Here is a 27,783-nt window from a genome sequence, read left to right as displayed (position 1 = left end):
GAACCACTCAAAAGTTGCTCTGTGCTTTCAAGAAGCTTACCCAAAAACTAAGGACTCTGCTACTCTTCTACACTTTATATACATTGTTTATGTACACCTATATGAGCTGTTTATATTTTTGACTGTTATCAGTATGTAAAGTTACATTTAATCTATTTGTTGCAAGATTATTTTTAATATAACTCACAACAGCTAACAGACTTGTGTAGAGTCAACAACCTGTCTCTGAACGTGGACAAAACAAAGAGATGATTGTTGACTTCAGGAGAGCACAGAGAGATCACTGCCTACTTAACATTAATGGATCCTCTGTGGAGATCATCAAGAGCACCAAATTCCTTGGTGTCCACCTGGCGGAGAACCTCTCCTGGTCCCTCCTGGTCCAGCTCCATAACCAAGAAGGCCCAGCAGTGTCTCTACTTCCCGCGGAAGCTGAGAAAAGCCCATCTCCTTCCACCCATTCTCACCACATTCTACAGAGCGACTATCCAGAGCCTCCTGAGCAGCTGCATCACTGCCTGGCATGGTAACTGCACCGTATCGGATCGCAATACACTACAACGGATAGTTAGAGCAGCTGAGAAGATCATTGGAGCTTATCTTCCCTCCATCAGGGACACTTACATACCCGCTCCATCCACAAAACCACCAGCATTGTGAAGAACCCCACACACCCCTCACACGCACTCTTCCCCCTGCTGCCTTCTGGAAAGAGGTACCGGAGCATCCGGGGCCTCACTAGCAGACTACGGAACAGTTTCTTCCCCCAAGACGTCAGACTCCTGAATGCTCAGTGAACGGACTGAAAGAAACACACACGCACACCTGCATACACATCACTACCAAGCACTTATCTGCAGTATCTCTCTCTCTCTCTCTCTCTCTCTCTCTCTCTCTCTCTCACACACACACACACCTACAGACACCAAGTTATTTTTGCACAATACTCAGCATTTTGTACATTTCCATTGCACTGTCTTGTCTTGTTTATTTTTGCATTTCTTTTTGCACATTGCACTTTACGTAGTCCTGTGTTTGTCCGTTATATGTCATATGTATGGTTGAAATGACAACAAAAGCCACTTCACATGACTTGACTTGATTTAAGAACGTTTTTGGATTGTAATGAAATTTGCATATTTTTGAAGTTCCCCTAATTTTAAATATGAATTAATGTATTAATATAGAGTTATTTTAAGTGTGCTTGTGGTAAAATATGTACAAAAAATGATGCCTAATTTAAAAAATTTATAAAACGTAATTGTATTTAATTATATCCTGAGTACAGTTGGAGAGACACCAAGGTCAACTTATGTGGTTTTATTTCATTTAAAGTTACAGTCAGCTGATTTTAAATGGGAGAAAGGCACTAAATGACACATTATGATAATTTTCCAGATGTTTTGGGCTAACTGGGGCCAGCAGCAGCAACTCTTTCTGCATTGTCTCGCTGAGCGAAATTCAGGCAGGTTTAGACAGCAGTAGAGTGATTTGGATGTTGCTGATCTCCCGCTGTGTCAGCTGGAGCATTCATCACCCTGGCAACCCATCCTTTTCCTCAAATCACATAAATTCTCTCTGCAAAATGCTTTCACTGAAACCAAACTAAGAGCGGGCAGCTTCTTACAGAGTCAGGAGATAAAATCACCTGTGGGGTCTGCATACATTCAACTCGCTTCTCGCAAACATGGAAATGTGTTCCTTGACCTCTCCGTTTCAAAGGTTGAGCCTGTACTGCGAGGCTCCGGACATACGTGGAGTTTAAGTTGGAAACCTCCAGCGGGGACTTCATGATTGAGCATGTGTTTCCTTAGAATTAGTCACGGTGACTTTTCCCCTCAAGAGAAGTTATTTTTAACAACAAAGGCTTTCATGTTGAGCAACAGCAGCCAATAACAATTGAAAGGAAGTGTTAAGCTTTAAGCTCCGAGCAGATGCTAAGGTTAATGTTTGGTGCATCACACTGAGGAAATCTGTGCTAAAAGCCTTATGGTTGTGCTTCTGTTAAGCACAACATATAAGATTTGAATTCTTGCTTAAATCAGTGGAGGAATAGAGGAAAATATTCACAACCTCTTGGACGTGAAAAATGACATTTAAACCCGAAGGAATTAACAAATCCCCGTTCCTGATGTGACAGCTTTATATAGCTCTCGTTTCCTCTTTGTTCAGGAAAACCTGATTAATTAAAAGATGTGGTTTTCCCAGCTCATGTAAAAAGACTGCCTAGCGTATGATATGATTAGCATGACATAATGATAATACATCCCAGAGGGCAGTCCGTTGCACTAAAGCGGAAATTATTTCTCATTTTGCAGGGCTAACAAAGGAATTCCCTGTTTCATCTGCACAGCCTGGTTGAGAAAGATTTTGAAGAGGTCTGCGAGGTCCCACTCCCCTCACTGCTGACCCAGTAGCACCGTCCACCCCCGCCAAACCCAGGAGCCATAAATGGAACCAATCATTTGTGCGAGGGGAGTGGAGCAAATTTACTGCGGATGGTCTCCTTACAAAGAGCCACACCACTGTCACAACAGGACTGGGATCAGCTGCTCCAACTTTAGGGCATGCTTTACACAGCCACTGATGCAGACACAACTTCTGTTATCACTCAGCATTCATGCACCTCTCCGGTGCCTGTCTGCACCCACAGAGAGATACCATGTTCACTGTTCAGGCTGCTAAATTATAGGCATATCTCTTAGGGACACCACAAGTTGTTTGGATTTCACAACGTACCTAAAACGAATTCGAGGTCAGTTCCCACTCTCAGTCCTTTAAAATCAGGGCACTCACTCTCTTGTTGAATCTGTGGTACTCTACTTTAGTTTATTGTACTCCTGTTTGTGTCTTAACATATTTAACATATAATATAAGCATGGTGTATCACCTCGTTGAACGATCCATCCAACTGTTCTCTCTCTGGTTATCTAATTCAGGGTTAAGGGAAGCTGGAGCCTATTCTAGGTGACACAGGATGAGAGGCAGGCTACACCCTGGTTTAGCACAGAGAGCCGCATATTCATGCCTGTGGTCACTTCAGATTCGCCAGCTAACCTAACCCCATCAGCGTCTCTGGGAGGAAGCCACACAGACACAGGGAGAACATGCAAACTCCACACAGACAGACCCCAGGTTAGAGTCAAAGGTTGGACCTCCTCACTGCGGGGTGGCAGTGCTAACCACCACATCACCGTGATGCCCTTTGCCATTAAAAATAAAATTTCCTCAGCCAAACATTTATTGCTATACGTCCAGTGTTAACCTACTTTTATGAAGATCTAAAAGAAACAAAAAAATAAATTCAGTAACCAAAAGATGTTTTCTGCTTTTAATAACTTTGACCGTCATTCTGTCACCTTCAATAAGACTTGATTTCTTGGCTCACCAGCTGGCAAATTGCTTATGCCAGCTGTACGCTCCGGCCATGTTTTCTTGTGGGTTTGGTTTTGTTATGCTGACTTAATTTTGAAACTGATAGAGCTGGCATGTCCGCCTCGCCGTGAGTGTTAGTATTAGAGTTCCTGAAACTCCAACAGTTGATTTGACACCTTCACGCCTACAAGGTGGCAAATAAGTGAAATCCAAATTCAACATGAACACTTACACCACAGTCAACATCTCTGAGAGTGAATTGTCCTGAATGCTGCACAAAAAAGTGAAGCTCATGTCTAAATTAATATTCAGTTAATGTAAACTACATTTAAATATTACAGATGTCCTCCAAATTAAGTGGCAACATCCATCTGTTTACGTTTCGTTGCAATCATCAGTGTGTTGGCACGCCAGCAAATTGCCTGCACCAGCTGTGCCTTTTGGACATGCTTCCCAGTCTCTCCAATAACTTTGGGTTTAGTTTCCTCCATCAGTCTCTGACATGTCGACTTTGGTGCTGTGAAACTTAAGCTCCTTGCCTTTCTGCCTTGCCAGGATCTGAAGTAAAGGGCTTCTGGAAGCAAAAAGTTTTCATGAATGGTGAAATTATTCTTAACAATAATTAGGGCAAAGTTAGACTCAGCAAGAAATAGTATAAAGATTTGAAATGACATGCTCAGAAAGGAGGAAGATGTTGACATAAAGATTTTATTCTTAGATGTTATTGTAAACAGCTTTGTGAAATGATTACATTTCATTTAATTTTATTTCAAATTCTGCTGAATACTTGACGACTTATTTAAGAGGTATTTCCCCCCCAAACACCTTAAAATATTGGCTTTACAGGAAGTTGATATGAGGTCAAACACACAGATTATGTTATTTTTCTGATCTGTAACACATCAGTAACATTGATGAGTTGCAACTGATTAAAAATATTATAATTTAATCCTGTAATGCAAAGTGTATCATATTTGATAGAGAAGTTTTTAAGACCCCTACATGATCAGTGTAATATTTCCCCTGAAAAAACTAAATAAATTGCACAAAATACAAATTCTGCAAAAATGATACAAATCCTAACCCATATATGCAAATGTATAATTAATTAAGCTTTAAAAACCCTCCAGTTTGAGTATTTTATCTGGCCTTTATTTCATTGTTCAGGCTTTATAGGACTGATATGTTTTTGCTGCATGTAAGTAAAACTGAAATCTGAAAAACAAATTATTGTGAACATTAAGAATTAAATTTGCTCACTTCTTTTAAGTCAGTGCAATAAGCGTGCACTCATAGAGAAAGGGGACTCCGGTTCTCCAGTGACTAATGAAAGCTGATATCGTTTCCAGTGATTCGACCTTGGGGGCCTCGCAAATCTTTCTCAAGTGAGTGTTCATTTTGCTCATACAAAGGTGCAGCTAATCTGTGAAGAAAGCCCTCGGCACCTGCAGGGGTCCACCTGTCTGACCTCTTTCTTCCCGCTGACCTGAGACAATGCAAAGCTGGGCGGCTTCACCTTCTCCCACAGCTTGTGTTACACAACCACCCAGGGCAACAGTGGACATGAAAGTGCTGTTGCTTTCAGGTGAACTCAACACACCTTTTAACTCTCTCATAGACACGTAGACAAAATCTAACAACAAAAAAAACCTCTTAGTTTCTTTACTGAGCATAAAATGAACACAAAAAAAATGAATGATTATGAATAATTATTGGAAATAATAATATCTGCAAATAAATACACTGTTTATGCTGAATAGTCCAGATGTTAATAATCCTAAATGCGTTGTCAGAGTCAAGAATGGTGTATTAATCAGCATTAAATGCTTTAAATTACAGGAAGAAGTTATAACCTTTTTTTTTGCTACTGCCCTGCTGTGAAGTTAATATTGAGCATTTGCCATACCAGATCTTGACTGTAAATATAGTTATCTATATTTTAATTGATCTGCTATAAAAAAGTTTTATGCCCGCACTCAGTGAAGAAAATGCGGATGACATCAGTGAACATGATCTGATCTGACGCATCTGTGACCGAACCCACCAACAGAGATGCCTTTCACATATCTTACACTAGAACCCCCCAATCTCTTGCCACATTAGGAATGTGGCTAAGACCCTGACGCAGACCCCAACCCCCTCACACAACCCCCGCCCGACAACACACACACACACACACACACACACACACACACACACGCTCTCTCTCTCTCTCTCTCTCTCTCTCTCTCTCTCACACACACACACACACACACACACACACACACAAACTGGGCACTGGGCTTTCTAGTTTCAACAATGCCCACATTGTGTCGTCTTCTGCTGTGTAATTGTGGCCCAGTGCGGTTCAAACTTCACACCCGCACCGGCGAACAGCAGCTGATGCAGCGGGAGAAGAGAGCAGACAGAACAATGGATCTGTTTACGGTTTTTTACAGACGCTAGGACACATTTCTCAATATCTTAGGTCACGTTTGCAAAACTCCTCACACAGTGAGCACAACAGAAGTCTATGTGGGCTAAACTGAGGACCAGTTATCATTGTTTTGGCACAAAATGCATTCAATGACTACATCTCTCAAATTTCATGAATTATCTTCTCACTCAGACACAACAACTGCCAAAAATCTTTGTACGGACAGGACATTTTGCATGTGCTTACATACTGTTTTCAAAACTGTTAAACTTATGGCCAAAACAATAACACAATGCAAAACTTGAAAAGACAGCAAAATCCAACAGCAATATTTTATTGAAACATATTTCCAATCTAAAAATGCAGTTTAACCAGCCACAGCTGATTCTCATTGTAGATGAACATCTACACAGATGTTACTCCTTCAATTTCATTACAAAAGGAGACAACTGCTGAATAGGTTTTTTTGTGATGTAAACATGGACCCAGCCAGAAATGGAGTAGAATAGCATTACTATTGTATGTGTATCAGTGGATGGTGTGTATACAAATTCTTGTATTTTGGGATTACTTAGTGCAAAAAAATAAAAATACATAAACAAATATTAACGAATTCTGCATGATGTCTGATTCATTCCAGTAACATATATTGAAATTATAAACAGAGATGTGTCCTTGTTTTACACAAGGAAACACTGTGTAATGCTACATGTTGTTAGTGTTTTTTAGGTCATTGTTTTGTGGGTGACAAAGTGTGTTTGTCGGCTGTCAACCTTTGCTAGTGTTCTGGAAGAATGAGTTTATTTGAGACCTGAATGAAGTGTTTTGGTAGTTGTAGTGCATTTTGAATGTGAAATGAACTGCTTTGCCAAGCTGACGGTCAGTTAGGAGGATTGTGTGAAGAGTTTTGCAAAAGTGACCTAAGTATTGAGAAATGTGTCCTAGCGTCTGTAAAAAACAGTAATGCTCCTGATTTTGGAAGATGTGACACAAAACGAATCAAATGACAATTTTCAGGGACTCAGCAGCTTCTGCTCAGCTGTTTGTGAGACTCCTTTATCATTTCCTCGTCTCCAGAGAGAGTACTCTGCGATACTTCAATAAGAGTTAAAACATGACCAGAAGCAGAAAGAGGAGCTTCGGACAGGAATGACTGCTGATTTTACTAATTAGTTATTTATGAACACGAGGCAGAGCAGGTGCTGCTAATGACAGCCCAAATAAATATTTAATTATGATTTTCTTAGACGATTGAATACAAGATTTTTTGTGATAGATGCTAACAATGGCAATTTTAAGGTAGTATAGCTATATAGTGACCTGCAGCATCTCGTCTCTGTTGTCTGGCTGAATTTGGAGGCTTTATTTGTCCACCTGATGCAAACATTTGCTGTTTACGTGCGTCCATTCAGCACAACCTGCATCAGTGCGTTTAATCTAAAAGCTGTCTTTTTACAGTTTTTTACAGACGCTAGGACACATTTCTCAATACTTAGGTCACTTTTGCAAAACACTTCACACAATCCTCCTAACTGACCTTCAGCTTGGCAAAGCAGTTCATTTCACATTCAAAATGCACTACAACTACCAAAACACTTTATTCAGGTCTCAAATAAACTCATTCTTCCAGAACACTAGCAAAGGTTGACAGCCGACAAACACACTTTGTCACCCACAAAACAATGACCTAAAAAACACTAACAACATGTAGCATTACACAGTGTTTTCTTGTGTAAAACAAGGACACATCTCTGTTTATAATTTCAATATATGTTACTGGAATGAATCAGACATCATGCAGAATTCGTTAATATTTGTTTATGTATTTTTATTTTTTTGCACTAAGTAATCCCAAAATACAAGAATTTGTATACACACCATCCACTGATACACATACAATAGTAATGCTATTCTACTCGGTCTTCTCCATTTGGCCACAGGTTCTCATCCACATCACATCTCATGTCATCTTGGGCAACACACCTAGGAAAGAATCTTCTGGCATGCCAGAATTGAAGGAGTTGAAAAATTGAAGGAGTAACACCTGTGTAGATGTTCATCTACAATGAGAATCAGCTGTGGCTGGTTAAACTGCATTTTTAGATTGGAAATATGTTTCAATAAAATATTGCTGTTGGATTTTGCTGTCTTTTCAAGTTTTGCATTGTGTTATTGTTTTGGCCATAAGTTTAACAGTTTTGAAAACAGTATGTAAGCACATGCAAAATGTCCTGTACGTACAAAGATTTTTGGCAGTTGTTGTGTCTGAGTGAGAAGATAATTCATGAAATTTGAGAGATGCAGTCATTGAATGCATTTTGTGCCAAAACAATGATAACTGGTCCTCAGTTTAGCCCACATAGACTTCTGTTGTGCTCACTGTGTGAGGAGTTTTGCAAACGTGACCTAAGATATTGAGAAATGTGTCCTAGCGTCTGTAAAAAACTGTAAACCTGCTTATTTCAGCTGAGACTAAAAGATATTCAGTTTCTAACGTGTAATTATGACACTGATAAGTGATTCAGTGACACACTCCGCCATCATGGCCAGAGGTGGCGCCGTGGAGTACCACCCTAACCCGGTGGGGTTCAAACAGAGGCAGCTTTCAGTCATCAATTGACAGAGCAGAGAGGAGCCTAATTTTGGGACGGTTGGGCAGATCTGTACGACGCTGCAATGCTGCCGCAGGGAGGACGCTCTGCTGCTCACGCTGCACTTTTATTCTTCGTTTATGTCCTGGAGGCAACTTTTGTGCTCGGCTTTAACCTGGACACCGATCATGTCCTCAGGAAAGACGGAGAGCCTGGGAGCCTGTTCGGCTTTTCTCTGGCCATGCACCGGCAGCTCAACCCGGACAAAGTCATGTGAGTGATGTCTCCAGATGTTCACGTCTGTAGAGCTGTCTGAGCTCCTTGGAGCACCTGAGCGCACAGGTTCATTTAACAAGCAAGTTTAGGGACTTTTCTGTCAGGTGGCATCAGCGCAGAAATTCAAATGTGACTGGAAGTGCTGTGAGGACTGACTGGCTTACACTCTACCTACTTTCTGTTTAAACTTTAAATAATGAGAGAAAATAACTCTTTAACCCTCTCACGTGTTACAGTCGTGCGTTAGAGCAACTTTCTAATACAATGTCCTTTAACTTTATCTTTTTTTTTTTTTACCCAGTTTCCCCCAAACCCCACAGGGTTTCTCACACGTTTTGTTTCAATTCTCGGTGATATCAGCAGTTTCCCCGCTGATACTTTGAATATGAAGTAGGGAAACAGCCAAAGGATAACAAGTGAATTTACAATGCTTGTAGTGTCATGCAAATGTGCCTGCAGGGTCAAACCGAGGCAGCACTGCGAGGAGAGAGGTAATAGGAAATAAAAGGGTCTCAGGATTGCTTTGCAAACGAGTGGATTTTTCAATGTACATAAAAAGGATCGAAGCTATTATTCCTGACATTTCATTCACCGATTACAAACAGCCAAAAAATTTCCATTCAAGATGCTATAATAATGTGGCTTTCATTATTCTCTTGTCTTTTAATCTTCTAGGTTTCCTGTTATCAGCTTTGTTTGCTGGCGTTCTGCACGATCCTGGCAGTTTTTAGATTAGATTAGAATTTTGCTCTCGTGAGACAATTAAGAAGAGAAATCAGAACATGCTGACTAATGCAGCCTCACTCACATGTCAGTGAGTTTTGTTTGAGCAGTGCAGAAGGGGCAGAATCGACAGCGGTGTAGTGACCCTGATCATCCTGCCTCCTCAGTGTTGAGAAGAGGGTGTGGTGTATAAAAATGCTGGCACTCACGGGACCCTGCAGCAGCATGTTGAGAAAAAGAGATCAGGGATGAGAAGCCCTGATAACACGTTTACAAAAAACCCAAGAGATTCCTCAAAGACGGCAGAGATTACTCTTAAATTGTGTAATTTAATCTAACTGCTGTTTTGACCACTGTGCCAAGACAGGTCATGTTGAAGTGAAGTTTTTAAAGCTGGATTTTTCAGATCGCTTTTTCACAAACATTTCTTTGTTCACAAAGAAGCATTCAAACTGAAAAGAGGAACTTTAACATTTGTCTGGCTTGGCAAGTCTAAAGGGAGGGAAAAGTCATGAAACTGATGTCATATTTGTCGGGCAAATAGAGCCTTGAAATGTGACACTGGCTTGAGAGTTTGTTTTCAGCCTGTAAAAGTCTGGGGAGCGTGCCTCTTTTACATCCTGCTCAGTGAGGAAGCAAACCTTATTTAGGGGAGGAAAAACCAGAGCATCTTTTTTTTATGTGAAAGGAACCTGAATATTTCAGGTTTTGGACTGTTGTTTAGACAAAAAATAAAAGCTTATAGGGAAAGCTGAGTGATGTGAGCATTTTCATATAGGAAATGTTTTCTTCCTAATCACCAAGCTCAACAGCTGTGCAGAAGTAAGCGCACATCTACCTGACAAGAGGCCTGTGCTTATTACAGGATGTAAACATAACCGCCTCGCTTGGTTGAGCTGTAAGGGCAGCAAGCTGCACGTTTTCATATGCTTGTCAGATATAGTTTGCAGTAAAAAAAGAAAAAAAGAAAACAGTACTCACAACAAGGTTTATGGAGCTTCAAGTAACTTGGTTTCATGAGCTGTTTTGTGTATTCAAGAGAACTCCCTTCAAAACAGTTTACATGTTTAAATAATGCCAGAAGAAAATATGCACTGCTAAAGAAATGTATTAGACCAGCTCTCGTAAAAACTAGAAGACACAAATATTTCAGAAATCTTTAAAAAACTTGTTTAAAACTAAAAATGATCCAAATTCATGTTTTCATACCGAAGTTTGAGTCGGCATGTTGAACTCCTCTGATAAGTCAGAGATAAAGCAAGCATAACCACTTGAACCACTCAAACAACTTCTTCTTTGCAGGAACCACTTTTTTTTTTTTCCACATGTGAGCTAATTAATATTTGATTTAGCATTACTTAACCAGCCACACCCCCAACCACAGGGGGCCACAAACCAGTGTACTACCAGTGCCCATAAAAGGGGAGGGTTGTGCCAGGAAGGACATGCTGTGTAAACTCAAAGATACGCATCATCTGTAAAATTTCCATGTTGGATCAATCAAAGCCTGAGTAACAACAGCTGTCACTTGTGCAGCTGACCAGCAAGATGTTAGTGGAAATTGTGCTATTGTTGGCTGAAGACAGATGAGGACATGCATGGGTTGGTGTGACACTGGAGGAGGCTAGGAATAAGGTGAGATGGAGGTAGACAGTCCACTGTGGGAGACCCCTGAAAAGAAGAAGATAACTCCACAGAGTAAGAATGAGTCCTCCTGATCATATAAAAGAAAGATATGTTTATGGTTTTATGTGGTTTTATATGGTTTTATTTAAAAACTGACTTAAATAATTACTTTGTTGTTTTAGTTGACAAAACGTACAAGCACTGAAGTGACTCATTAATTGGAGCCCTAGTTACAATGAGCTCACATTCTTCAGCTCTTCTTGGTTGAAACTTCAGACACTGAGACACTGAGAAAGTGTAGCTGTACGGAAATAATAAAAGGACAGTAATGACGTAATAAACAGCAGCTCAGTCATGATCTTAGCTCTAGATCCTTGTGTGACCCTGAGATAATCAGTCAGACGAGACAAGAGGAAGCTCAGCAGAACAGCAGAACAGCTCTGCGTGACCTAAAGCTCTGAGGACCTCTGAGCCGGCGAAACCGCAAGTCAGGGATGCGTCACGCTGTCCAACATCCGTCGCGCCCGATTTTTTACGAAAACGTGTCATGACAATCGCCGGCAGCTGCAAATCTCTGCTGGCTATCACTACTTACTGTGCATCAGTCTGATTATGATAAATCATATGTGACGAGAGGAATGCTGGACTTCACTGGCTCTTTTTTAGGCCCTCTGCCCTGATGAGCGGTAGATGTAACTCCTCTCATGCCAAACCTACACAGGCTGAATTTCAGCTAAAAAAACACATTTTTTTGACTCTTCTGATGATTAAAGTGCTGGTGAATTTAATAATCAGGAAACCATCGCGTTGGTTAAGTATAGTCATAAGGTGTTTTGTTTTTGTTTGATTTCTAAAGAGATAATTAAAGCAAAGTAGACTCTCATTTCCATAAGTCACTGAAAGTATTGCAAAAAGTTGCTATTTGGCATTTTGATGCCTCTTTCATGAGTAATATGTTAAAGATGGTTTTAACATTCTCTCAATGAAACCAGACTGGGCATGCACGGCCATCTGTGCACATGTAACCCGATAGATTAAACGCATCAGTGAATCATCAGTGGAGATACTCCAGTCAAACTTCACACCAATGTCTGGCTAGTGTCAAGATAACAGATAAGTGGTCAATAAACAGACCCCCCGAAAATCCTCTAAAAACTTTAATCTTTACTTAAAGTTGACACGATTCTGTGATGTGTGTCAGCCAATCACAGGTCAGCAACAATCAGTGTGCGATGTGTAAACTGAAACAGTTGGAACAGCTGTGAGTTTCTTCTTGCTTTGAGTGCACAGCTGTGAAGGCATTGGAGCACATCTGTTAACAGAGACCAGTGAGATCACTGTGAAAGCCAACACCCGCCACTATGCATTTACGCCGCAGTGAAAGACACCCCACATGATGACTCTGAGTGGGACATTTTACATCTGACATGGTTACATTTTTCCTCAGTAGCCCAGAAAAAACGAACAAACTTTCACACTCTTTCTTCATTTCTTGTTACTTACATACACATGCACATCCATGATGCTAATATCAGCATGTGTGGTCCCTGTTTCGTTGATTAGGCTGTGTTTTTGGCAGTTTACAAATTGGACCGTGCAAATTCTCACATGTTGCTCAATATGTTTTTTGTACTGAGTCTATCCTCATCTGTTCGGTATTAGTGTCTTTTTACTGTCCACTCTCAGATTAGGCTTTTTCTTTGCAGCTCTGCCTACATTCTCGTCACCTCCTCACTGTCACTGTTGGGGGTCTTTATTTTACAGGAGCCATTCATTAAAGCTGCGAGCTGAGGATGCTTTCTCAGTTTAGATCGATGTACTTGTTTTCTTTCTTGGTTGTACACAAAGGCCTCCCACTTCTGTTTCTATTCTGGTTAGAGCTTTTTATGCACATCTTCAGAAGAAAGTTCTGTTGGCAATATCATCACATGCACCAAGACTGACAGATACTCAGCTAACTACGTTGTTGCTTCTTTAATCATCAGTTTTCAGCTGTGCCAACATAATTAGCTTTTTAAGGTGATACAGTTGAATTAAATAACATGATGTGCTACAGGAACATAGGAATGATGGATCTTGAAAATGGGCTTCCATAGGCACTAGATATGTTGATATTCTGTTAAAAATGTCTTTATGACTGAAATTATATTTCAGATGGAAAAACAAACAAAGCAAAGTGAGGGGTTGATCCTGACAACTACAGGTCATCAGTCAACGAGCATTCCCTTCATATTCCTTATTTCTAACACTTAAAATGACCTTTGTTTACAAAAGGGAGTTAATGATTTCATCAGCGTGGCCAGAAATGAGTGACTGAGCAGACTGGCAGAGAAGCTGGCGGTCCTTTGCAACCACAGGTATCAGATGGCCGATAAAAAGAAGGCAGGTTTTTCTAATATACTAAATATAGTTTAGATCTGAACAGGGCAGGAAATAAAACATACCACAAAGGAACAAGTAGGGGAAAACTTTTAACATTACATTTATTCTTTTATTTATTAAGTCATACCTTTTTTTGCACTTTTAAAAAAAACCCACTTTATGGTCTACTGTGTTGTGTTTTGTGTGTTTTAGTTGTGCTTAGGTCCAACATGTGACCGTTTCCAATTTCATTGAACCAAGTATGACTGTGCAATGAAAAGAAAGTGTTATCTCTTATCTTATGTTACAGCAGCTGCAGAGTGTTGCTTAAAGAGCTCACAAACACAGTGGCAAACACACCAACGTCCAGCTGCTTTTAAGATTTATTGAATGAACCTGCATTTAAAAAAACTTTGATATTTCTTAGTTTTATCATTTACCCATAATCCCAAACTGTAACAAACTGTAAAGATTCCTTTTTAATATTTGCATGTCGCCGGGCTTTGTTTGAGAGGATGTTTAACGGCTCGGTTAGGAGGGTCCGTGTTGAGCAAATGAAACGCAGCGGGGCCGACCCTACAGATCAATAGGTGGGTCAGAGTCAGCTGCAGTGAGGAAGAAAGAGAGGATTTCCTTTCATTCCTTAAAACAAATTCCTTCATTGTAAGCTTGATGGTCAGCTAACATGTGAAGTGTTTAGATGACTGTTAGTGTAAAATGCGTCAAACTATTGTTTTGGTGCCAACTGGTCCCCAGTGACTCACATCCTGTAGTCTGATGTGTTCTGTTCACTGGCACACAGTTACAGTGTGTTAAAGTTTAAAATCAATCAAGCCTGAATATCAGACGTCTGTATCAAATGGCAAGTGTCACAATTTTCTGTTAAGAGCTGTGATTTATGTTAAGATTTTATCTATTTGTCTAAATGATAACAATAATATCATCCACTGTGTCTTTGACCTGTGCAAGTACCACAACACTGAGTGGAGGGAAGAGTTGTGGTTGAGTCTTGATGCATGCTCAATCATCCAGCTAAGGAAATCCCTGAAAGTTGACGTAGCGTTTTAAGGGGGAGAAACGCTTCATCCAACCAACTTCTTCAGTCTGTGGCTGAGATGATAGTATTTGTTAAAACTTATATGGCATACTGTTATATATGATGTGATTTTACTTGATCACAAGTAATAACCTTTATTTCCTTTTATTTTTAACAGGCCATCTCAGTTGTGTGCTCAGTGTTACTTTTAGTGCAGGAAGTGGTTCAACCCCACTCTATCTGATCAAGACTGCTTGTGGTTTTTCTCCCTCACTTCCTTGCACATTTACTTGACTCTGACACTGTGTAAAAAGTCACACAAAGCAGGTGCTCACTGCATTTCATACCCAGATACAGTATCTAATTGCAGATGCACTGCAACTGTATTTGAAGCTGCTGAATGAATCCTAAAAACGTTTTTAAAAAGTGTTAACAATTACATTTTCAAGCCAAGTAGTAAAATGTACTTTATGAGAAGCGCTGTATATCAGTGTATTTTGTACAGTTAATTCATAGAAATTTCATGTTTTTAGACCCTTTCACTTTCTTCCTGAAATAACTGTAAAACATGTTAAAAAACGCGTAAAATGTGACTGTTGCACACTGCACTGCACAGGAGGGACCATGATTCATGTGCAGTAAAAGCTCGAAAGAAAAACATAAAAATATTCAGATATATTTAAGTGCAAATGTAGGTGTATAATCAGCATAATCACACCCAGTCTTACTATTTCATAGTCCTGTAAAATAACCTGGTCTGCACATAATTTTTGGCAGAAACAGGCTGGGTTTTTGTTCATGCATTTGTCTGTGTTTCTTAAATCAATCTGTAAAAAGACAGTCTGTTGAACCCCAGTGACCTGTGTGTTGGTGCTGCGTATGTCATCGTACCGGCTGCTGAAAACATATAAAACACAGAATCTCTTTCTGAGATGTTAAAAGATGTGTGAGTCTCTGCGACAGTGCGGGGTTTCAAAGGGAAGTGTGTTTAGAAGAGAGCAACAACCACAATACTGAAAAGCAATAGTCTGGTTGAGTTCCCCCTTGCCCTCTGCAGGGTGTGAAAACACTAGTTTATTGCCATATTTGGAACTTCTCTAATTTTTGTTCCTAAAAAATAAAAGATGCTCCTGAGAGCCAAGAAAACAAAAATGTTTTGATGTTTTATTTTATTGTAAACAGTTTAAGAATTGTATTGTAGTATTGTAGCTTAAAGAAACATGCTTTTCAATTGTCAATTGTTATTTCTTTTTGATCTTCTGCTCCTGGTAGTGGACGTCTGGTGCTGCTTGATCCCAGAAGGATATGATGTAATGATATTGTTTTCATTTTTGTCTGGCTTTCTGGTGAAAGTTCTTTTTATTTTACGAATTTTAAAATGAAGCAAACACATCTGAGCATTAAAACATTATTTTAACAAATAATTTCTCATAGTCAAGCTTTTGTTAACCGGCATTCTGCATATCTGATAGTCACCTAAAGCGGGGTTGTTAGATCATGTCACCCATTGTACTAATAGGGATCATGAAAGGTATGACAGAGAACTGAGTGAGGCAGAAGGGAATTTACTCAGAATTGTGGAAGTGGAGCCATAAATTAGCCTCAGAGATAGGCATACTAGCACTTGAGGAGCCCCAGCAGGGCCAAAATGATGACAGCTGTCCTTTAACCATCAGTATTGCACTCATTTGTTGTTTCCCTTCATTATCACTGTTGATGTTTTTATATGTTTTTATATGTGTGTGAAATTCTACAAGCTGTGGCTTTGTTGAATGGTATCCCAGCAAAGGTAACTAAAGCAACAGTTCCCAAACTTTTTATGAAATAAGTTTTGGATTAAATATATTTCTGTCTTGTTTTTTGTGTGTTTTTTAGGGTACTGATTGGTGCACCCAGAGCCCGGTCTTTGCAAAACCAAAAAGCCAATATCACTGGAGGCCTGTATAAATGTGAAGTCACCCAGTCTAGTAATTGTGAGCGTATCAAATTTGATGATAATGGTGAGAACTCTGCCTGCATACCTACCTAAACAAAATCCACTGCCTTTGTAATTTTGACAATTTGTAGAAACCAAGCTTTCCAAGTAAAATGTTCAATTATGTCTGTTGGCAAATTTTCAGCGGATCTGAGACTTGAGAATAAAGAGAATCAGTGGATGGGGGTGTCAGTGAAGAGTCAGGGACCTGGGGGGAAGATTGTGGTGAGTCAAACTAAGTATTAAAACCATCGTTCTGTGGATCCTCGTGCCCTGGTTCAGTAAAGGTCTTACTCGTATCTTTTTCTTCAGACATGTGCTCATCGCTATCAGAGGCGTTTGAATGTGAATACTCCAGAGGAGACTCATCACATCCCCGGACGTTGTTATATTCTGAGTCAGGACCTAACCATTGACCCTCAGTCTTCTGAGGATGGAGGTGAATGGAAATTCTGCGATGGCAGACCTGAAGGCCACGCAATGTTTGGAACATGCCAGCAAGGACTGGCAGCTACTTTCACCAATGACTACCATTACATGGTTTTTGGAGCAGTGGGAGCTTACAACTGGAGAGGTCACTATGTGATTGTGTCTTTATATGCTGTTTATCTTCATTAGAGGATTTAATTTTTGTACATGAATCTCATTTTTTAATCCTAATTTTTCTCATCACTTTGTGCTCTTAAATCTAGGGATAGCGCGACTGGAGCAGAATAACAGTACTTTTCTGGACATGGGAATATTTGATGACGGCCCATATGAAGTTGGGAATGAAAAAGTCAGGAACCCTGATTTTGTGCCTGTACCTGCAAACAGCTACCTCGGTGAGTTGAACACCCACAGATATTTTTTTTTCCGTCACTTGTTTGATGTTAGTTCATTAATTTCCTCAAGCAAACGTGAATGAGCTAAAACAATAATGTAAAAAAGAGTGAGCCAAAATTCCTTTAAAAAGATGTAAAGACCAATATGGTCATACGGAAATATCCAGATAAACAGAAGTAACTTTCTGGGATTTCCTTACCTGGATGATTATGCATACATGAAGATATTCATCAAGTTATTATTGCTGCTACACGTGATTTTACAAACTACTGAATTCTGGGGTGTACTTAGTTTTTCAGAGGACTTCAGAGAGACCTGTAAAAACTTTGGTTTTCATATCATTGTATAAAGGGGGTCAGGGGGTCCTTTGTCCCACTTTGGGGGGAAACTCCCACTGGGTTTAAATCTGGGACTCTCCGCCATTTGACCTTAGAACTGAAGAAGCTTCTCGGATGAGAGGTGAAACGTCTTCAAGCAACTTCAAGAAGTCCAGACACTTTTCTTGCAAGCTCCTTTGACTACGATGACCTGGATGACTGAGAACCTTCACAGACATTGTATAAAAGTACAAAATTAGGCTTACCAAGCAAGCATGTCCCTCAAACCTGCTCAGGCCAACATCGAAAGAAGAGCTTTGATTGTCCTTCAAGAAGCCTGGAGAACTATTTCTGAAGACGAATTAGAGAAATTACAAGAAAGCTTGTGTCAGAGAGCTTTGAAGAGTAAAGCTGGTCATACCAAGCACTGACTTTCAAGTTTGTTAGATGTTCAGACTCACATGTTTCGGCCTTAGATACTATATTTCCATGTATTTTTGTGTATGTGTCAATAAACTGCTGCACCTACTTTCCATTTTTCTCGCAAAATATAAAGCAATGAGAGGTAGCTCAACACTTTTGCACAGCACTATAAACCTACTTCATTTAACACACTTTAGGATTCTCCCTTGATTCGGGACACCACATCACCACTAGGGGTAAGCTGACAGTGGTGGCTGGAGCGCCCAGGGCCAATCACAGCGGAGCTGTAGTCCTGTTCAAGCAGGACATGGTAGCAGGAAACCTCTCAACGGAGTACATTCTGCATGGTCCGGGTCTGGGATCCTGCTTTGGATACGACGTGGCTGTAGTGGACCTGAATAACGATGGGTGTGTAACATTTCTGACTGCCTTTGGGTACATTTATTAGATTGTTCAGAAGAGTAGACTCGATCCAAACTTAACAATTCACAAAAGAGTATAAAACACATAAATTTCAGATTTGCACAACTTTCTTTAATATCACTTCATTTAAAAAAATATTTTCCGTTTTTAAGTACTTTTAATAGCGTTTTTTGTTTTTTCACTCTATGTGATACTAGGTGGCAAGACATAGTAATAGGAGCCCCTCAGTTCTACATGAAGGGTGAAGACATTGGGGGAGCTGTTTATGTTTACATCAACAATGCAGGAGTTTGGGAAGGAAACACTCCTGTCCGTCTAATAGGGACCAAAGACTCGATGTTTGGCGTGGCAGTAGAGAACATCGGCGACATCAATCAAGACTCATATAAAGGTGATTAAGCTGACCTTTTTGCGCTGTGTTTGTCTTGTCTTTGTCATTTGCAGTCACATAAATTGTGTTTTTTCCTCATACAGACATTGCGATTGGAGCTCCGCAGGAAGATTCTGGGACAGGAAAAGTCTACATTTATCACGGCTCTGCACAGGGGATCAAAACGACCCCTGCACAGGTGGATATTTGTTTAGAAAATTATATTACATCAGTGTTTTGTTACAGTCTGAATGCTTTCATGAAGTCTGGTTTATGCTGTTGCAGAACCATGTTGCTAGTGATAAACCTCTAAAGCTAGCTGCCAAAGTTCAAAATGACTTTTTTTTTCCACCAGCATATTCCTGATGAACCTAATAACGGCTCCAAATGAATAAAAGTGTTTCTCCATAACTGCTGGACTTAAGAAACATCGGTTTGGTACAGTTTTTAAAAAAATAATAAGAAGAAAAATACACGGCTACCCCTAATAGTGAGCCTTAACAGTCTTGGAAAAACAGGATTTTGCATCTGAAATTTTTTTCAGACTTGGGATCAAGAGATAGAAAGCCTGTGCTACAGCATTTTCTCATTATTAATATTTCTTCTTGCTCTTAAACTCAGACATACTAAGGTAAAGTAAAATCTTCAGCTAGTTTAGCTGCTAATTTAAAAAACCTCATTGGGACAACTTTGTCTTTACCGTGTTTCTTTTCCTCGCTTAATTTCAGTTCCATCTTTATTTTCCAGATCCTTTCAGGGAAAGACCACAACATTCGATTTTTCGGCTATTCTCTTGCAGGAAACATGGACCTGGATGGTAACTCTTATCCAGACTTGGCTATAGGCTCTCTGTCAGATTCAGCTATGATTTACAGGTAACTGTGGCCTTAACCGTTAGTTTAAATTTAGTTAAAGTCCTACTGACCTCAATCACAGTTTTATTTAACCATCTTTCTTTTAGAACAAGGCCAGTCATTAGCCTCAACAGTGTTGTCAAAGTGTCTCCAAATGAAATAAGTCTTACAAATAAGACGTGTGGGGACCATGTTTGGTAGGTGTTCTTATATTATTATATTCAAACAGACTTCAGAGTGAAAACTTTCTTTTTCCTAACAATATCTGTTTTCTGTCCATAGTTTCACTGTGATGGCATGCTTTTCCTACAAAGCTAATCCTGCATCTTATAATCCAAAGCTTAGTATGTAAAAATTTATTACATTATTTTTCCATTTTCAAATTTATTTTTTTCTAACATTTTACTTCAACACTGCAGCTGTTAGCTATTCTGTGGAGGTGGACAGAGCTCACAGGAGAGGACTGACTTCCAGAGCGATGTTCTTAAACGACTCCAGCTCTGAACTAGAATACCAGTTCAACGGCACCTTAAAACTCAAAGAGCAAAATCAGCAAAAGTGTATCAAACTAATAGCCAGACTTAAGGTAAATCAAGTGTCACACAGCTACATCACTGAGAACAAGCTAGAAGCCTCTCTCAACTTTAAACTGGAGAAATTATTAAAAAAATGAAGACATGGACGTTGACGATAGTAATAACAATTTCTTGGAGATGTCAGTATTCGAAAAATGACCGTGCATGAACATATGTAGTGCTAACTTTGAGGTCATTTATAATAAATGAATAGTGAAATTATATAAATCAAAACTGTAATAGTATATATTAAAACAGAGACAGTAACAGTAAATCATAATAATAAATGCATTAAAAGCCTTTTTTTGTGATTCACGAAGGATAACATCAAGGACAAGATGCGTAGCATTCCCATTGAGGTGTCGGCAGATATAAGTACAAAACAAGAGGAATCAATCAATGGCCTCCCTCGCATGATTCCCATTTTAGACGCCACTCAACCGAGCAAAATCATTTCTGAGGTAAAGGCAACTTCTAAATGTAAACACTAAAACTCATTGTGTCGAGTTTGTTATGTAACATTTGTATATTTGTCGTCATTTCCTGTTGTTTCAGGTGAACTTTCTAAAAGAAGGATGTGGAAGCGATCATATTTGCAAAAGTAACCTAAAGATGAATTATAGTCTACACTACAAAGAAGCCAACAAAGAGGAGTACCCCCCGTTAAATAAGAGGTTAAAACTCATTCTCAGACTGTAGTAATATAAAGTAGCATTGATTGAGTTTTGTAATGGGACCAGTTGGACTTTAAAACCCACCCTGCTTTTTCATGCTTTGGCCTTTTGGATGACACACATCAAAGTGAATGGTTGAGTCTCACTGGGCCACCAACCCTACTTAAGCTCAGACATGCTGATTGCACAACATACACAGTTTGCTACACGATTGTTATCACTGAAGAAGCATGTTTTCTTTGTTTTTGATTTTTTCATCACTGGTCATGACTGTGTGTCTGCAGCAAGAACGGCATCCCAGAGTTTATTGTGAAATCCCAGAGGAAGGACTTGGCTGTGTTGGTGACAGTAAGCAACATGAATGGTGACGATGCTTATGAGGCAAAGCTGGTGGGGACCTTCCCAAATACCATGTCATATTCTGGAGTCCGCACCGATCAAACAACAGTAAGTCGACTGTAAAATTACTTTGTTGTATTGTAAGAAAGTTACAAAATTTAAAGTCCTTTACCTGCAATTGATTCAAGCCCTAAAAGCATTAATCAAAATACTAAAAAATGACTTCCACTGTGGCTTAAAATACCTGGAGCATTTCCGCTGTTTAATATGCAGGAGGTATGAATACACAGTATATGGATGATGATGATGAGAGAGGTGGGCCTGGCAAGAGGAAAATCCAGTATTCAGATAATTAAACACAAATCCCTGACTGATTGAATCCATGACAGTGACTGCTTGTTCCACTCTTCTGGCATATAAAAAACAACGTAATGGGACTGTTACGGGTTTAAAAGCTTGGCCTTCTTTGTATGGAAGCCCGTTTCCGCCACTAAAAAAAAAAAGGATCCATAACTCAAAATTTCGAGTTATTTTCTCGAAATTCCGAGTTATTTTCTCAAAATTCCGAGTTATTTTCTCAAAATTCCGAGTTATTTTCTCGAAATTTCGATTTATTAACTCAAAATTTTGAGAAAAGCAACTCGAAATTTCGAGTTAGCGCTGCCAATCAGTAATCTACGTGAATGACGTCATTTCCTTGTTACCCAGAAGCTGAAGCCCTCAGCTACAAATGCTACAGCTAAGCTACCGGTATTACATCCAGTCGTGAATACACAGATTGCTGAGTGTTTTCAGCCTGGCTTCACAAATGATGAAATCCCTGTGTTATTAGCTGAATCACATGGTGTTACTATCAGCAAACGTACTTGCGAAAGCGCCAATTTGTTGGGATCCGTTTTTGAGTGCGCGTTCCTCTGCGCCATATGCTTCCGGGTAACAAGAAAGCGACCTCATTCACGTATATCTTTGATTGGCAGAGCTAACTCGAAATTTTGACAAAAGTAGCTCGAAATTTCGAGTTATGGATACTAGCTTTTTTATTTTTATTTAGTGGCGGAAACGGGCTTCCATATCTTTGTGCATGTTCTTTAGCGTTTGTAATAGTTTGCATGCTAGCAGCTAAGCTCAAGTACAGTTCTACATCATCAACAAGAGAGTCGCCCCCTGTTGGCCCTTTGGAAAATTGCAGGTTTAAGGGGCTTTACCTTTTCTAAAGCCTAGTGGCTACATCCATCTTTTATATACAGCTTATGACCGCGTCATAAAGTAAATACTTGGATATATTACACACGTTTTCCGATGTGTTCTTTTCTAGATGGAAAACCTGATCACCTGTGATGCAAATGTAAACAGCTCTCAAGCAGAATGTGAGCTGGGAAATCCTTTTAAGAGAAACTCAAAGGTACAGAAATGTCACGCTCCTGCGCTAATGCTTTCTAAGACACTTGGCTGTTGTAATTCATATGTAAGAAATGCTACTACTTTTTCACAAGGTTACCTTTAAAGTCATCCTGAGTGCTGCGCATGTGACTTTAGACACCACTGAGATTGAGATCGACCTGCAGCTGAATACGTAAGTAAAGATGCTGAGATTCGCTTTCTGTTATGTGCTGCACACTTTCAAACTGGAATGTGTTATTGTTATTAATATTACTATCCTTTTCGTTTAGGACCAGCTACCAAGAAGCAATCCATGTAAAAGTAAAGTGTAAAGTGATCATTGAATGGCCTTTGTCTGTCTCTGGGTAAGTTTGTTCTCGCAGAGATTCCTTGACTTGTTTGACTTCACCTTTATACCTATACAGGACCTCCAACCTTCTCGCTTGTTGTCATCATGTAATCCTACCCAGGGAAGCTAATCCTACCCAGGTGTTTTTTGGAGGTGTTGTGAGAGGAGAAAGTGCAATGAAGTCAGAAGAAGAAATTGGAAGTTCGATTAACTTTACTTTCACTGTAAGTTCATACATTTCACCTATTTTTTTAATATTAATATTGTTTTCATAAAACTTACTGGTCACTTTATTGGGTATACCTGTTTGTTAATGCAAATATATAATTAGGTACTTACATGCGAGTATTGTTGCTGACCACGTCCATACCTTCATGATCACAGTGTCACAAAGCTCATACCCTCTCAAACTGGTTTCTTGAACATGACAATGAGGTGATTGTACTCAAATGGCCTCCAAAGTTACCAGAACTCAGGCCAATAGAGCATCATTGGGATGTGATGAAACGGGGGATTCAGATATCAGATATCACGTCAATATGGACCAAAATCTCAGTGTTGAATATTTCCAGCACCTTGTTCAAGCTATAATATGTAGATTTAAGACAGTTCAGGTTAAGGGAGATTCAACCCAGTGCTAGCAACGTGTACCTAATAAAGTGGTTGCAATGTTTATGTGAAATTGCAGAGTTGTTTCCTGTTAATTTCTCCTCCAGATAAACAACTCGTGGAAGCACTTGAAACCTTCTTTCGAAACCTCACTAAACATTTTTTGGCCCAAAATTCAAAAAAATGGGAAATGGCTTCTGTACCTGATGAGCATCACTTCTGAAGGACCAGAGAAAATCCATTGCTCCCCTAAAACTGAGATCAACCCTCTGAATATTGCTCAGGTAGCATATTTAAGCGTTCAGCTTCATGTGTTACAGCTGAAATTAGACCACTGATGAATGGGCCATTATGACACGCCTGCCCTGTTTGATTCTGTGTTGAATTAACGAGATGTTCTTTCAGCAGTCCTCTGTGCATCGAACAAAACGAGAAATTATGAAAGAAGAAAGAAAAACTGGTGGAAAAACGTCTTCGCTGAAGGACAAGAAGAGAGTTTTTGTAAGTGATATAAATGCACATGCACAGTTTAATAAAAGTGTTTATATGATGTTTAACTGTGTATTTGCCTACTAGTCCTGTGAAGATGGGATGGAAAAATGTGTGGTGTTCAAGTGCCCCCTGCAGGGGCTCGATGGTACAGTAGTCGTATTGAGATCCCGTCTGTGGAACTCAACCTTTATTGAGGTAATAAACAGCATTTTTATTGTTTTCACATGTCTCTTCATGTGAGATAAATCAAATCTCATGATTTTGCTTCATTAATAATTGTTGTTTTTTGCACACAGGAGTATGCCCCTAGTTCAACCTTGTCAGTAAAAGCCACACTTGAATTTGATACTCAGAGGGAAAACGTCATACTGACCAATCAAAACACAAATGTAAGCAATTCAAGCTGCATAACGACATTAACCTTATTGCTGTGTCGGTCCCAACTCAGTCTCTCGGATTTCCTCCCTTTTATGTTTTTTTCCAGGTGAATGTGAACGTGTCTCCTGACGATGAAGCAGCTAAGTATCAGGGAGGAGTTCCCTGGTGGATCATCCTGGTGGCAGTTCTCATAGGACTCTTGATTTTGATTCTACTGGTTTATCTGCTGTGGAAGGTGAGAACATGGATGTCACACCTACAGTTACACAATGGACATGGATATGAGAAAAGAACATGAATTTAGAGAACCCCTCGTGAAAATTAGCCAATTAGAAAAGGTAAATGAAGCCTGAAAATAAAGCTAAAGATACTTAAAAATAACATTTTCACCTTTTTTGCTAGATTTTTATGCTCTGATTGCCTTTCTCGGTTTGGTTTTATTGTGAGTATATGAGATATTGATACACTATATGGACAAAAGTGTTGGGCCCCACCTCTTATTCTTTGAATTCGAGTGTTTTCAGTCCAATCCCCACAGGATTATAAAGTCAAGCACCTAGCCATGCAGTCTGCCTTTGCAGACATTTGTGTGGAAACATGGCCTGTATTTGTATGGCGCTTTACTTAGTCCCTATGGGACCAAGACACATGGCTTTCAAAACAAGTATTTCGGTGCCTTGACATTAGTTGCCAGCCTAGCTCTGGTCAGCTGTAATAAAATCTGCCAACCGGCTCCATTAATAAAAACTTTCCCCCTTTTTTCACTTTACAGAAGGTGAAGTGTAAAAATGAAAATTCACTCTTTAATTATGGCAAAGAGCTCTGCACTGGAGAGCTTGTCAGCTCTAAATGATAGTTTATTGTTAGATTTGCATTAAAAGTTTCCATCCATATAAATCTGTTATTTGGTGACTAAAATACACTGTTGGGTAAACTCACTCAGGGTCTGGGTGGCTCATACCAAAACCTGGACATATAACTGATAATAAAACTCGCCACAACACAGTTTTAAGAAGGTGTAAATCATAACCCGAAGTTTAATATTTTCTACACGTTTGTTATTTGTCATATAACATCTGCACATCAACACTGGACTCCGGAGGAAGTATTTGCTTTAAAAATGTATGTTTGCTCCTGCTGGACACGTTTGTAACACTTCACCACCCTTGCTCCTCCTCAGTGTGGTTTCTTCAGGAGACCATCTAAAGACCAGTACAATGCTGCATATCAGAAGGCAGAGATCAACATTCAGCCGTCTGAAAAAGACAAACTCAGTGCTGAGGACTGATATATGCTCTCTGAACGTGGGTAAAGTCAGCATGGCGTGTGGTTACTGCAGTGACTAATGAACTTGCTTTTAAGCAAATTCTGCTGACTTGTTGAAGGAAAATTCAAATCAGACTCATATTGCACGTGTTATTTGTGGGGAAAAAGTCACTTTGCTCCTAAATTGAGTGAAATAGACATGCTGAAGAGAGATATTTTTCGTCTACATAAGAAAATAAATGTATATATTTTTTTTTATTAATAAGCTCTTTGTGCAATATGGTTCTGTGGATTTTTCAAGAGTAATGCATTTTCTCGCCAGTAGACTTACTAGTTTCCCCTAGTGCTTCTGCAGGCGCTTTTCCTGACATCCCTGCACCTGTTCTGCTGCAAAAGTCAAGGTTGCAAGCATGCTCTGTTGCCACTGAGCATGCTTCCTCAGCATTTCTGCACAGCTCCTTTACAGACTGTGGGAATATTGCTGATACATTTTTTTTTAAAGTTATTAATGCATTGTGTTTTCTTTAAAATTTCTCTTTCCTAGTGTGGATTCTTCAAACGCTCCAAAGAAAACGACAGCGTCCCTCGTTACCACGCAGTGCGGATAAGAAAGGAAACTCTTGAGCACAAAGATGGAAAAGTGAAACACGATCCTTTTGAAAAAAAGCAGTGGATGACGACTTGGATCGACAATGAAAGTTACTCATGACCTTTTTCTGCTCAGATGTTTGAACAAAGACAAAACTGATCTTAATTAATAATTTCATTAACATGTTGCTCAGATATAGTTTTTTTTATTGCTAAATGCAGATAATGCTTTTTACACTGTATAGCCTATGAACTATTTTTTTCTAATCGTTGTATATATTTGAATATGTCTGCGCATTTTATATTTATACTTTTTTTTTTTTTTTAAAAAGAAATCAAATCAAGCAACCAAAGTTTTATCCACTCATGTCTGAAGCCGAATAACAATGGGCAAAGTTTACTGCTGTTTTTAAAGTTGTACTGTCTCACTGGAAGGCAAGGCAAGGCAAGGCAAGTTTATTTGTATAGCACAATTCAACAACAAGGTGATTCAAAGTGCTTTACAGAGACATTAGAAACAAGAACAAATAAAAAGCATGATTTAAAATTGAATAAAACAAGCAAATAAACTAACTAACTAATTAACAAACAAACAAACAAACAAACAAACAAACAACAGTATATAAAATCAAAACAGATAAAATCAGAACAGTAGATAAAATCAGTAGTTAAATGTAAGTTTTGAAATTTAAGCTTAAAGTGTGGATTTGGTGCTTTATTCAAATGCAGCTGAGAACAGGTGAGTCTTCAACCTGGATTTAAATAAACTGAGTGTTTCAGCAGATCTGAGGCTTTCTGGGAGTTTGTTCCAGATATAAGGAGCATAAAAGCTGAATGCAGCTTCTCCGTGTCTGGTTCTGACTCTGGGAACTGATAAAAGACCGGATCCAGATGACCTGAGGGATCTGGAGGGTTCATACTGGGTCAGGAGGTCATTGATGTATTTTGGTCCTAAACCATTCAGAGCTTTATAGGCCAGCATCAGAACTTTAAAGTCTATCCTCTGACGGACAGGCAGCCAGTGTAAGGACCTCAGAGCTGGACTGATGTGGTCCACTTTTTTGGTCTTACTGAGGACTCGAGCAGCAGAGTTCTGAATGAGCTGTAGTTGTCTGACTGATTTTTTAGGTAGACCTGTAAAGCTGCTGTTACAGAAGGTACAGCCAGTCACTGTAATATGAATGTAAATGAGGTTTTTTTTCTGTGAATGGTAAGTATGTAAATTTTCTGTTTTTTCTTCTTTGAAATGACATTTAGGTACATTTAGGTACATTGTCTTGTCACAAACAATAGATATTTGAAAATAACTGTGCGAGTCTAATGTGAGAGCAGCTCCATTTTTCCTCTCTGCTCACATTAGCTCACCTTGGTTCTCACATATGAACTCCATCTACTGTACTACGAGCCTCACTTTTTGGTCTCTGTGGGGAATTCAAAGCGAAGACGGTGAAAATCAAGTGAAACGCTTTAATTCAAAATGCCTTAAAAAAAAGTTTTTGCCAAGTAAAATAAAAATGCTTAAAGAAAATCTTTTCCTGTTGA

General features: G+C 39.4%; 1 protein-coding gene across 3 annotated transcripts; it reads left to right on the top strand.

The window, feature by feature from the left end:
- Nucleotides 1-8,399: 8,399 nt before the first annotated feature.
- Nucleotides 8,400-26,690, top strand: itga6a (integrin, alpha 6a). 3 transcript variants are annotated; one of them, XM_026145376.1, is made up of 26 exons: nt 8,400-8,655; nt 16,280-16,404; nt 16,525-16,604; nt 16,692-16,953; nt 17,072-17,203; nt 18,142-18,352; nt 18,565-18,758; nt 18,842-18,936; nt 19,485-19,612; nt 19,699-19,788; nt 19,874-19,935; nt 20,011-20,177; nt 20,487-20,627; nt 20,722-20,840; nt 21,125-21,287; nt 22,495-22,581; nt 22,673-22,752; nt 22,850-22,924; nt 23,030-23,132; nt 23,625-23,801; nt 23,923-24,018; nt 24,094-24,204; nt 24,306-24,398; nt 24,494-24,622; nt 25,568-25,691; nt 26,198-26,259. In XM_026145376.1, exons 1-25 carry the CDS (start codon nt 8,468-8,470, stop codon nt 25,673-25,675), a joined length of 3,216 nt encoding a protein of 1,071 aa, XP_026001161.1. In that variant the 5' UTR covers nt 8,400-8,467; the 3' UTR covers nt 25,676-25,691; nt 26,198-26,259. The 3 variants fall into 3 exon arrangements, with proteins under 3 accessions (XP_026001161.1, XP_026001160.1, XP_026001158.1); XM_026145375.1 differs by lacking the exon at nt 25,568-25,691 and having other exon boundaries at nt 23,926-24,018; nt 26,198-26,690; XM_026145373.1 differs by lacking the exon at nt 25,568-25,691 and having other exon boundaries at nt 26,198-26,690.
- The last annotated feature ends 1,093 nt before the right edge of the window (nt 26,691-27,783 follow it).

This window comes from Astatotilapia calliptera, chromosome 16, assembly GCF_900246225.1.
Source record: "Astatotilapia calliptera chromosome 16, fAstCal1.2, whole genome shotgun sequence".
NCBI classification, from domain to species: domain Eukaryota; kingdom Metazoa; phylum Chordata; class Actinopteri; order Cichliformes; family Cichlidae; genus Astatotilapia; species Astatotilapia calliptera.
The sequence above is the reverse complement of the archived record's forward strand: the minus strand, read 5'-3'. Positions and strand labels throughout refer to the sequence as shown.